The sequence below is a fragment of the Ictidomys tridecemlineatus genome, chromosome 4 (genome assembly GCF_052094955.1).
Source record: "Ictidomys tridecemlineatus isolate mIctTri1 chromosome 4, mIctTri1.hap1, whole genome shotgun sequence".
NCBI classification, from domain to species: domain Eukaryota; kingdom Metazoa; phylum Chordata; class Mammalia; order Rodentia; family Sciuridae; genus Ictidomys; species Ictidomys tridecemlineatus.
In genome coordinates, this window is record NC_135480.1 from 189,776,263 (window position 1) to 189,789,150 (window position 12,888).

At 43.5% G+C, this 12,888-nt stretch overlaps 1 protein-coding gene and 1 long non-coding RNA gene across 2 annotated transcripts in view; one reads left to right on the forward strand and one right to left on the reverse strand.

The window, feature by feature from the left end:
• Window positions 1-10,865: 10,865 nt before the first annotated feature.
• LOC144377334 (uncharacterized) lies at window positions 10,866-12,735 on the reverse strand. The gene is made up of 2 exons (XR_013438232.1): window positions 12,444-12,735; window positions 10,866-12,296 (listed from the first exon to the last, which is right to left on the reverse strand). It is a non-coding gene; the product is annotated as an uncharacterized LOC144377334 (long non-coding RNA).
• The window catches only part of Snx30 (sorting nexin family member 30), a 106,766-nt gene continuing 105,364 nt past the window's right edge, over window positions 11,487-12,888 (forward strand). Inside the window, exon 1 of the mRNA XM_005329699.5 lies at window positions 11,487-11,914. Coding sequence (XP_005329756.1) covers window positions 11,759-11,914 — 156 coding nt within the window. The 5' untranslated portion in view covers window positions 11,487-11,758. The remainder of the gene's footprint in view (window positions 11,915-12,888) is intronic.

The window sequence follows — 12,888 nt, forward strand, 5'->3', positions numbered from 1 at the left end:
ACGGGCTGGGGTTGTGGCTCAGTAGAATAGCACTTGCCTTGCACATGTGAGGCACTGGGTTGCATCCTCAGCACCACATAAAATAAATAAACAAAATAAAGGTATTGTGTCCATTTACAACTAAAAAAAATTTTAAAAAATACATATAGCTAATATAATAAATGCCCTAACAACTAAAAATATTTTAAAAATACATAGGTAATATAAAAAATAATAAATGCCCTTGAACATACCATCCAACCTAAATATAAAACATTTCAAGTACATTTGAATCTTCCTGGACATCAGTCCTCCATCATGTTCCTCTTCTCTTCCTCCACCTCTGAGGTAACACCACTTTCTTTTTTTTTTTTTTTCTTTTCTTTTTTTTTTTTTTGGTACTGGGGATTGAACTCAGGGTCACTTGAACACTGAGCCACATGCCAGCCCAATTTTGTATTTTATTTAGAGACAGGGTCTCACTGAGTTGCTTAGTGCCTTACTTTTGCTGAGGCTGGCTTTGAACTCTCAAACCTCCTTCCTCAGCCTCCCGAACTACTGGGATTATAGGAGTGTGGCACTTTCTTGAATATTTTTTTCATTGTTCCAATACATATGTAAACTTTTCCTACACTGAATCTCTAAAATATGTATTAAATTTTTCTCAATGTTTTAAACTTCATAAAATATACATTATTTTAACTGTTTGAGTTTTATAAAAAGCCAATAAAATGCTTTTTTTTTTTTTTTTTTTTTTGGTGCTAGGGACCAAACTCAGGGCCTTGTGCATGCAATGCAAGCACTCTTCCAACTGAGCTATAACCCCAACCCAAAAAGCCAACATGCTATACTATATACATGTATATCCTAAATATGTGAGTGTGTATGTGTGTGTGTGTGTGTGTGTCTTGCAATTTACTTTGAGTCTTTTCAATTTGCCTTTTCATTGATTACTTTCTACATGCAAGGCACCCTGTTGGGTAGTATGAATGATTCAAGACAAATCAGATAAAACCATTTTGTACCAACATTAGCTAATTTTGCCTCTTAGATTAGCTAAAAATGCAATCTTTCACAGGTATTTTCCTTTTGTTTGAAAGGAAGGTTCCTGCTCAGTATTCACCATCTGGTACTTATGTAAGACTGTAGCTTTGAGTTCATAAAATGCCAGTCTCCCTTGCTGCTACCCATGTGGCCTCTTGTAAGTATGTAGTTCTAAAAGAAATCATTTTATTATTGTGAGAAGTCTTTCATTAATTAGAAACAGGGATGATAATTTTCCCTAATTCACTCCTAACAGCTGTCAAATCAGCACATGTCCTACTACTGCATATGAAGATTAATTATCTTTACAAGATTTCCAAAATAAATATTTCTCAAAATTAAAAATTGCTTAGACTTTAGGTTTACAACTTAAACACAAACAAGACCGCAAAACTGGTAAATTTTCTAGTCAATGCATTAAATTTTGTGTGTCAATTGTTGTTTTGGCAAACTCCATTACTATTCACAGTGTGAAGAGGATGCCCTCAGCAATGGCATGGATTTCTTTGAGATTGTTTGCCTATGTGACCACATGGCCTACAGTAATTCAGTCCTCCCAACAGCCTGAAAATCCTTCATCCCAAGCAGGCTAAGGCAGAGTTTTAATATGATAGGTAAATTTTTGTCATGTTAAAATTCATTGTGATTCATTTCTGAATTTAAATATTACTTTAAGATTTTTTTTTCTTATTCTTTTTGGTGGCGCTTACTAAAACAGAATACAAATTCCTGGGTTTCTGGGCCAAAAATCTATAATGTTACTAAAACACAAGTATGTCTGGTAGAAACCCTGCCAAAGGTCATCAGATTGCGTCTTAACAATTATACCTTTAATTCATCTGGAATATATTAATTCTTTTTTATTAAATATCTTTTTAGTTGTCAATGGGCTTTTAATTAATGAAGTAATTAATTTATATGTGGTGCTGAGAGTTGAACCCAGTGCCTCACAGATGCTAGTTGAGCGCTCTACTACTGAGCCACAACCCCAGCCCATTAGAATATATTAATTCTTAATCTTTTCATAGCATTAACCAAGTAGACTCCTATTTCTTGACTAGATTTTGGGAAGAAATTTACTCCATCTCATGAGAGAGAAGACTCTCTTTCAGAAAGTTTTGGGGGAGATAAGTCCATGGGGATCAGGCCCAAAGGGCAGGAGCAAGGAGGAGGAGCCCTTTCAAAAGGCAGTGTCCCCATCAAGCCAGGCATGATTATGGCAGGGTATATATGTTTGTTCAGATGATGCTTTTAAACTAGCCTCAACCACACATGGCCTTCTTTTTCAAATAAAGAGTTGAGAGCTGGGGTTGTAGCTTAGTGGTAGAGCACTCACCTAGCACATGTGAGGCACTGGGTTTGATCCCTGGCACCGCATATAAATAAATGAATAAAATAAAGGTCCATCAACATCTAAATATATATACATAACATTTATATATATATATAAAGAGTTAAAAATGGGGTTCCAACAACAATGGTGATAAATGAGCCAATCTATGTTTAGTGACATGCTTCTGAAGACTAAAATTTAGAAAGCAGGGAGGGAAATAAATTTACTTTGGAGCAACCTAGTAAAGACTGCCTCAGCCAGGAGGTTGAGTTTAACATCTGTGGTGATAAACTGTGCATGTGCCGTTGATATGATGTGCTGAGAATGGCTTCTTACCTCTGTGGTCTTTTTCCCAGAAACTCAGGAACCCATTCTCACCAAAGAGAAATATAAGAGAAGCCCAACTGAGGGATATTCTGCAAACTGTTTGTCTAGTAGTTTTCTTTTTTTTTTTTTTAATATTTATTTTTTAGTTTTCGGTGGACACAACATGTTTATTTGTATGTGGTGCTGAGGATCGCACCCAGGCTGTTTGAGCCACATCCCTAGCCCTTCTTTTTTTAAATATTTATTTTGGCAGACACAACATCTTTGTATGTGGTGCTGAGAATCGAACCCGGGCCTCACACATGCCAGGTGAGCGCACTACCGCTTGAGCCACATCCCCAGCCCCCTGTCTAGTACTTTCCAAAACCATCAAGTAACTGGGCCCAGCTGCCTGTAACCCCAGCTATTCAGGATGCTGAGGCAGGAAGCCAGCCTGGACAACATAAGCGAGACCCTATCTCAAAATAAAATAAATAAATAAAGGTTTGGGGATGTAGCTCACAGGTAAAGCACTCTGGGGTTAAGCCCCTGTATTGCAGAAATGAACAAAACTGTGAAGGTGATTCTAAACAAGGATGGTCTGAGAATATGCCACAGACCAGAGGAGTCTAAGGAGTTTTGACAGCACAATGCAGTGTGGTATCCTGAATGGGATTCTGAAACAGGAACCACATTAGGGAAAAAACTGTTAATAACCTTGTGCCAACGATGGCTCTTTCCTTGTGACAAATTCACCATAATGAGGGCATAAAATGTTGTGAGATACTCTCCAAACTATCTGTCATTTTTCCGGAAATCTAAAGTCATTCTAAAATAAAACAGTTTAAATTAAAAGGGGAGGAGGTCAATTATTATTGCCAACCACATCCTTCCTGAGAGAATATGTCTAAGCCAAGACAGTATCCAGCATTTGGAAGCAGAGTTGGTACCTCTGCAACCTAGGGCTTAATTTGAGCAAATTATATAGGTGTTCAGGAAGGAATTTTGAGATGTCATTTCCCCTGGCCAAATCCTCACTCCCACCAGCTCAGAGAAGCCTTTCAAAACAAGTCAGTTCTGGCTGCCCTGGCCATGCCCTCCATCCTACCCTAGCAAGTGCAATGGTTCCAGTTACAGCAGTGCCCACCCAGGTGCTGCTCAGGATGACCCGAAGGCTCATCTTCTAGGTCTGCTAGTTCTGGTTTGTGAGCCCTGGCTCTTTTCTAGACTTTTGACACTTGCTTTTGCAATTACCCCTGTTCCCCTTGTTTTCGTGTATCACCAGGCGGCCAGCATCTTGCAGGGGTCATTCTTCCTGTGGAGGGGATAAGCCACCTGAGAAAATGGAGTCTGAAATAATTAGTGAAGAAATAGAAGAGCCAAAGAATAAGTTTTAAAAGCACATAGGATCTTCTAGGAGCTGGAACAGAACAATTAGAAAATGGCTCCAGTAGTTTTATTTAAGGGAGTACATCAAAGGCAGGGATAAAGTTTCAGGGGTGGAGCTTTGATTCATTATGTCTTGCAATCAACAGGTTGATTGGCATCTTGGCAGGTTACACCCATCTCTGAGAGGCTGTGTGGCTACAGCAGGTCACCCCATCTCTGGTGCTGTGTGGGACCTGGCAGAGCTGAATAGGACTCACACGTATCTGGGTGATCTCACCAGCAGAATTGCTGCTGGAAGTTCCCAAATACCAGATTTTCCTATTCAATGGGCTTCCATACCTATTTGGTCCACATAGTCCCCAGATGGCTCTCAACATTAGTGACCATCAGACTCCTTTTGATCTCCTAATCTTGGCCTCTCACTTTACTCAGCTCTGCACAATATCTTGATTTCTGTACTGCCTGGAGCTGCAGGTGGGAGATATTCCTTCCACCCTTCTTCACTTGCCTGAGTAACCCAGGCCCTGCTGGGACCCAGTAGAAAGGGGCAGATACTGTGCAGCTTCTCTTATCCTTGCAACAGAATGCCACCAACAGCTATATCATCAGATATAAAGGGCATCCTTCCTACTCTAGGAAAAATACAGGAGCTATCTAGATAAGAATTGTTATGGGTTTTAGAAATTTGTTCTTTTTAGTTATGACAGTAGAATATATTTTGATGTATTATATATACATAGAATATAACTTCTTTTAGTTAGGATCCCATTTTTGTGGTTGTACATGATATGGAGTTTCACTGGTTATGTATTCATGTATAAACAAAGGAAAGTTATGTCTGATTCATTGTACTATCTTTTCCATTCCCAACCCTCCTTCTTTCCCCCAATACCTGCTGTCCAATCCGGTAAACCTGTACTCCTCCCTCCCTCCACCTATTGTGAGTCAGCATTGGCATATCAAAGAGAACGTTTGACCTTTGTTTTGGGGGGACTGGTTTATTTCACTTAGCATGGCAGTCTCCAGTTCTATCCATTTACCGGCAAATGACATCATTTCATTCTTCTTTATGGCTAAGTAATATTCCATTATGTATATATAACACATTTTCTTTATCCATTCATCTGTTGAATGATACTAGGTTGGTTCCATAGCTTAGCTGTAGTGAATTGAGCTGCTATAAACACTGATGTGGCTATGTCACTGTAGTGTCATTGTAGTACGCTGATTTTAAGTCCTTTGGGTATAGGCCAGGGAGTGGGATAACTGGGTCAAATGGTGGTTCCATTTCAGGTTTTCTGATGAATCTCCATATTACTTTACAGAGTGGTTTCACCAACTTGCAGTCCCACCAACAACATGTGAATGTACTTTTTTTCCCAATTGTGCGTGTTTTTTAAATACCATTACCTTCTATCAGTAATTGCACTAATCTGATTTTATGATGTTTAGTATATGCTGTATTTTATCAAGTAAACAATGACAGTGTTTAGTTTTGGGTGTTCTACGCTCCCTAGGGGGTACTGGGCAGGAACCCATGTATCAACATGCCTGGAGAGTGGGGCTGGGGATGTGGCTCAAGTGGTAGCGCTGGCCTAGCATTGACGAGGCACTGGGTTCGATCCTCAGCAACACATAAAAATAAATAAAGATATTGTGTCCACCTAAAACAAAAAATAAATATTAAAAAAAAACCCAACATGCCGGAGAGTGCTGGGCAGCAGTGTTGCTCATGGACAGGAGACAGACCTTAATTCTAAAGCTGAAGAGAGATCCAGTGGTGAAGGCAAAACTACTTTTCTCCTACTTCTTAGTTAAATTACTAGTAATATCAAAACCTCCTGAGACACTTAACCCTCAGGGATCAGATGTGTGAGTTTCCAGGAAGAACTTAGGTCTGCCTTGACCTGATTTCAAGAAGCTGTAGAAGGAGTACATTTGGCAAGTGACAACTCCTCAAGGATGTGTCTGGGAGGAGCCAAGATTCACCAAGTGCCCTAGAAACTAAAAGCTGAATGAACCTTCATCCCAGCACAGGACAGGATGGCTAAGAAGTCTAGCAGAGGCCTGGGTTTGATTTTGGAGAAATGAGCTTTCCATCAGATAAAAAAAAAAAAAAAAAAAAAAACTTCTAGAAGTTTGCATTTATTGGCATTAATTCAAAGCTACTATTTCAGCCAGCAGAGGAAATCAGATGAATGAGTGTGTGCTGAGTGCAGCTTCCAGAGCTTGCCTCTTGCCTGAGTAGTGGTGACGGTGTCCTTCATCACAGGAAGCCCTGAATGGGACCAGGACAAACCGAGCCACCTCCCCTGTGAATCAGAGAATCCTGAAACTCCAGCATAATGGATAACCTTATATAGCTGGGGCATGCAAAAGCCCTGTCTTTTTAGCAAGTCATGCCACCTGTATCGATGATATGGAACAGAGTGTAATCTTCTTGGTGTGCCCCCAGCCCATCTTGCTCCACTGCCCACAGGTTAAGCTGAATGTTGAGGCCTTGTGCTCTCCCTGATCCCACCATCTTTGTAGTAAGGACTGGTCTGTGGGTCTGCCCAATCATTTATCACCTGGGTTACAGAGCCCAGGAGGGACTGAGCAGAGAAGGCCTGGCTGGAGCTACCATAGTGGAAGAATCTGGGGCAAGGATCTGGGAAAGCCAGGGGAATTCAGAGGCTTTGGGAAGGATCCGGAGCTCTGCCTTCAGAAGTCAGCAATGCTATTCTTCTTCTGTTTTGAAACTTTTCTTGCTTTTTCTCCTATTTTGTTTTTGTGGTGCTTGGAATCAAACATAGGGCCTTGCACATGCCAGGCAAGTGCTTTGCCTCTGAGCCACACAACCAGCCCGTTTTTTGCATCTTTATAAATAATTTCCTTTATCAATGATGCTAAGGCTTAAATTCTCCCCAACAAGAAAATTTGAATACTATCAATAGCACAGCAGTGGAGATTCTTGGATCCATCTTTTGGTGAATATACTTATGGATTTCTGTTGTGTTCTGGGGATGTAGAAAAGTTCATCTCCTACATGCCCTTTGGGGATCTTTCCTGATGAAGAACCAAGTACCATAGTGGGAACACATATCCACTAAGTAGGTTTTCCAAACTAACCAAAGACTCACTGCTGTTAAAACTCAATCAATGTCTTGGGCTGGGCTGGTCAGCTCAACATCTTCTTGAGCCCAACCTCTCTGATGGGTAACCATGACAAAGGAACATGTATCCACATCCACATAACAGGACCTGCTTTCATAGAAAGCTAGGAAGTAGGTATACTTCAAGGATGGCAATAAATTGCATTTGTATGGCCAGGTAAGGTCCAACTCCCAGGAGCCTGTAGGGTAGGCCAGAGCAGCTCAGGGAGCTCTGGGAAATATGCACTTCACTGTGATCCACTTCACAGCCAGAGCTATGAAATGAATCTGTCAACAGTCAATCTAGTTCATCTGAGTGCATCTCCTAAATGTTAAGTACCTGGTAGATGTTCAACATAAATAACCATAGCAGTTTAGGGGCAAAAAGATCCTGTCATACAATTTTGAAATAGACAATTTGCCCTTTCAGCAAGTTTTCAGAAAATAGGAAATTTCTTCAAAGTAAGCACTTTACAAATGCTATTTAAAAAAATGAGGTTTGGATGGAACTATGAGAACTGTGCTCCTCAAAGTACAGTACACAGACTGGCATTGGCATAAGCATCATGTAAGAGGTTGTTAAAAATTAATCTTATTTTAAAATTAATTATTGTGGCTGTGTATGGTGGCCTATGCCTGTAACCTCAGTGACTCAGGGGGCTGAAGTAGGAGGATTGCGAGTCCAAGGCCCGCCTGGGCAATTTATGGAGACCCCGTCAAAATAAAAAAAAATAAAAGGGTTGGGGATGTAGCTCAGTGGTAGAGTGCCCCTGGGTTCAATCCCTAGTAACACACACACACACACACACACACTCACACACACACACACACACACACACTCACACACACACTCACACTCACACACACACACTCACACCCACACCCACAACTAACACTGAATCCCACTAATATGTATAATTATAATGAATTAATAAAAAATTTTTAAAATGATTAAATTAAAAATTTTAAAATATTTCAGGCCCCATTCCAAAAGCAGAATCCTTTGGGTGAGGTCTGGAAATCTGTATTTAACAAGATCAGGTGGTTGTCAGGTACTACAAAGTTTGAAACTATGTTCATCCCTCCTACATGAGGGTCCCCATGCTTTGGGGGAGACAAGAGCCTTTTGAAACAGATAAAATGATCCTAACATTTACCCAAAAACTGCTCTGCTGGTTCTGGGACAAGTTCCAATTCTTGTTTGCAAAAATTTTTTAGATCTTGGCCTCAAGTGGACCTTGCTTCTTTCCTGGGACACCACTGGTTGAATTAAACTGCTCACAGTTTTGTCTTTGTTGGGGATTGCGCCTTCTCAGTTGACCCCTTGTTGAGACAGCCCTCTGTAGTCTACTACATGTCACTCTAAATGCTCTCTGAAAACCTCCTTTGTCCTCATCAGCCATCCACTTCAGAAGTGGTGGTGTTATTTTGAGGCAGGGTTTGAGATGTCATATAGAATAAAGCTATGATTGTATTGAAAACCAGGAGAGGATAAGCAGCTAACACAAACATGAAGAAGGCCCAAGCACATGTTGTACCAGGATAGAGAATGACAGCATGCTCCCTTGGGACTGCTTTGTTTCTGAGGTCTGGGTATTCATGCACAGAGCTGATAGGCTTGCTGATGAGGTTTATAGGGTTCCAATTTGGACCCCTAAATGGATCAGCTTATATGTCTACCATTCCATGTGGATGGGAAGGCCCGATGCGATGTTCGTGGGTACTGGTGGCACTGGGGACCTCCTCATCCTCCAACATCTTCATCAGAGCTCAGCCCTAAAAATCCAAACTCCTGTTCCTAAATTCCACCCAACACCACAGCCTTTTGCTCTGATACAGAAACTTCACATGCTTCCTCCTCTCCACCATGTTGTTTTAAAAACTTTTAATGGAAGCAGAATAATATGCTCTGGGACACTTTTTGTTATTTTAGTGACAATTTCCCACCATGAAAAAACACTTACATGCAACAGGAAATGGAGAATGTGAAAAGACAGGCCTTGGGCTAAATTTGAAGGGTGGAAACTTTCTACTAAAATATTTTCCATAGAAATTCACTTTCTTTAGTTTTGATGACTACCCACTAGATCATTGTGGCTAGATGCCACTGACCAACCAGGAAATTGGAAAATAAATAAAGAAACCGAGAAACTGTTTCATATGGCCTTTTAGAAACTGTTTTTTTTTGTTTTGTTTTGTTTGTTTTATTGGTTTTGTTTTTGAGTGGGAGCATAGAAAAGCTACATTCTGACCCAAACTGATCATACAGAGTTTGGAGTACAGCATATTTAATTACAAAAACTCTATGACTGTTATTTCATAAGACTACTGAAAACTTAAGGGAAAGGAAAGGACACTCAGGGGACAGGGCAGAGGAGCTGAGAGTGCACTTTCTGCAGCTCTGGAGGGCAAGTAAGAGTGGAGCTGCCTGCCTCCCCTCCCCAGAGTCCCAGATGTGGAACACCTGTGATATTTAAATACTGTATGCAGTATAATCAAATAATACATAATAAAATTATATATAATATTACTACTGCTAATATGCTAATATATAAGCTCTAGATTAAATTTCCAACTTATGTTAATGCATGTATGTCAATTTCACTGAAATATTTGAAGAATTGAAAACTGAGGACTTAATGGGTTAACATTTAGGGAGCATCTATTCCAGGCCAGCCTCCTCCTAAGACCATGATACAGTGAACCCTATTTAACTCTCATACCTACCTTTGTGAGTATGATGACCTGCTCTCCATCTTCTCCCTTTATAGGTTAGGAAACAGGTTTGTTGAGATTAACTTGTGGTCACCCACTTGTAGTGATTAAGCAGAAATTCAAGTGTGGATCTCTTTTCACTCAAAGTTCTGTGGTAAGATCTCTATTATATTAAGGTGGCCTGGTTGTTAAAATAAATAGCACCATTTGACAAGAAAAATCTGTTATATAAGTATAGAACACTCATTTCTAGTTATATGTATGCTATTTATCTTAATGATGATTCAGAAGAACAGATACTAAGGGTCTGTAAGTAGCTCTTGAACTTGAAAGTATTAAGTTTTACCTAACTCCAAGAGAACAAGATATTGGCATTCCTCTGAGGAATACAGCATTTAAAATTGTTGCCAGTGCCCTCTGAATCCATGTTCCCTAACCAAGGGAGATCCTTACAGGAGAAATAAAGATGACACTAGGGGACTATGGGTCCAACCCTATGGCTTCCAAAGACATAAGGGAAGGTCTTGGAAGCTCAGTGAGTCGCTGACTGATATTTTGGTCCATTTGAACACTGCTTTTTCCTCTACTTGTTTCTAGAGGAAACAGTACTGTAAAGACTTTAGTGAATCCCACCTCAGATCTGTCACCACTTTTTCACAAGTGTGTAGGAATGAATGGGTGGGGAAAAATACCTTCCACTAAACAACCCTACCCATGACTTTGCTGGAGGGATGACTGGTCTTACAAACTGAAGCTCCAGAGACAGGTAAGGTGGAAAAAAAGGTGTGAATTCACACCCCAAAGAGCTGGAAATAAGGTCTTGACTATCTTCACCTTGCCAGCAAAAAAGTTAAGAATGTAGCTCAGCCAAAGGCAAGGAAACATGAATGTATGAAAAATAACTTGAATCTCATAGTTTTTGCAAAAGATCATTTGGCCCAAAGTGTGAGTTTCAGAGCCATAAATCATTTGTAGCACACACTTTTCTTTATTGAAGGATGCTCAGTCTCCTGAGATTTCACTTTACATAAAACTGGCATAGCTCAGAAGCGAGATGGCATGAGAATCTATCTTAGCGTGACTTGGAAGAACCCCCCGCCTCACTCCTCCTGAATTCTGTTCTAGGTTCCCAACCCCATGTTCTCTAGCTCCTCTGAGCCTCATAACTCTTTATGTTACTCCTATGATATGCACTGTAATTCTTTCTATTTTGGGTTATTTCTGCGTGGGCCTTAGGGGCCAAAAGACCGTGATTCACTTGAGTGCCCCCAAAGCCCTTCACCCACAGACTGGCTGCCGGTGGGCACATCAGTAAGTACGGGTGGAATGGAACAGGATCCCCCAACGTCTTCTTCCACCTCGGCTTTCCGTTAAACATTGCTCTGAAGCTGCGAAGAGCCTCCGCAAGGCCTGCCTCCCGTTGGCGAGGCCGGACACTCGGAGGACAGGGCAGAGGGCTGAAGGCTCACTTCCTGCCGCGCGGGGGCGAGGGCGGAGCTGCCCGCCTCCCTCCGCACTCGTCCCTCCCCGCCTCCCCCGCTCTCGCTCTTCCCGCCCCTGGGGGCGGCCGAGGCACCGCGGGGGCGGGGCCGCGAGCGGGTGGGCGGCGTGGCGGTGCGGGCTGGGCGCCGGGGCCGAGGTGCTGGCGGACCCGCGGCGGGCTGGGGCGCCGAGCTGGGGCGCGGCGCGGAGAAGCCCAGCAGGCAGGACCAGGAGTCTGCGAGCCGCGGCTCCTACCAGGCCAGTGCAGGGACTTGGCCCGAACGGGGTCTCGGCCCGGGGGGCGCTCGGGAGACCACCGCAGCGGGCAGCGGGAGGAAGCGGCAGCGGCGGCGGCGCTACCGGAGCGGTGCGCGCCATGGCGGGCGGCCCCCCCAAGGCCCTGCAGTCCACGGGGCCCTACTCCCTGCGCGACATGCCGCACCCGCTGGCCGGCTCCAGCAGCGAGGAGGCCGTGGGCGGCGACAGCACGCCCAGCCCGGACCTGCTGATGGCCCGCAGCTTCGGTGACAAGGTAAGACGCGTGGTACTGGGGACTGGGAGCCTCCTTCCACCTCACGGGGTGGGGGAGGATAATTCTGGAGCCGTGCTGGGCAGGGACCGCGCCCACCCTGGCGCCCCTTCCCGGGGTACGGGCGTGCCCTAGCCCCCAGAACCCTCTGCCGCCCCCGTGGGGTCGCAGCTGCAGGGGAGAGCGGCCAGGAGAGGAGCTTCTCTGGCGCTGACTGGTTGAGCTCGGTGACAGCTGGTGGGGAGGGGTCCTGCTTGCGTGTTGGGGCGGGAGGCTGCGTGCGGTGCTCTGCTCCTGTGTCCTGGGATGGGGTCCCAAGTTCCTCCAGGTGCATCCCTGGGGGCTGAGCTGCTCAATAACTTGTAGCGCCTCCAGTTTCCTGGGACTGCAAAAAAAAAAAAAAATGCCGGAGTTAATGGCTTTCCGGGGTAGGACTGGGCAGCCTCGGGCTTGCGGCGAGAACTGTCTTCTTCCCCACTAGTCATGTGGGTGTGATCTTTGTTTAGGTTTGCTGTTTGCCCCGAGGAGTCACCTGACTCCGACCCTGGCCGCGGCGGGAGGAGAGTCTCGCTGTGGTTTTCTGTCTGGGGCTTCATTCACCTCCGACGGCCTACACACTGTTTAGGTTTGGCACAGGCTGGTTTTGTGGTTGATGGAGAGAAAGCTCGCCCTTTGACCTTCTTTGTGCAGAGAGAGGCTTCTGATTTTCTTAGAGTGACACAACCCTCCTGCTGCTGTGAGAGACTGTGAAGTCCTTTGCGGGGAAGGGAGGACACGTCTCCCCAGTCCCCATTTCAGCTGTGAGCAGGACATGAGCAGTGACTCTGTCAGTACTCCTGTTGCCTCTTGGTCATTAATTGCTGAAATTTTGAATTTCAGCACTTGTGAGGAGGGACAAGCACTAGGAGGATTTTCTCCTCCTATTAAAATACTAAATGAATTCTTCCTTGTCTCAATATTAATGAAATCAGAAGACA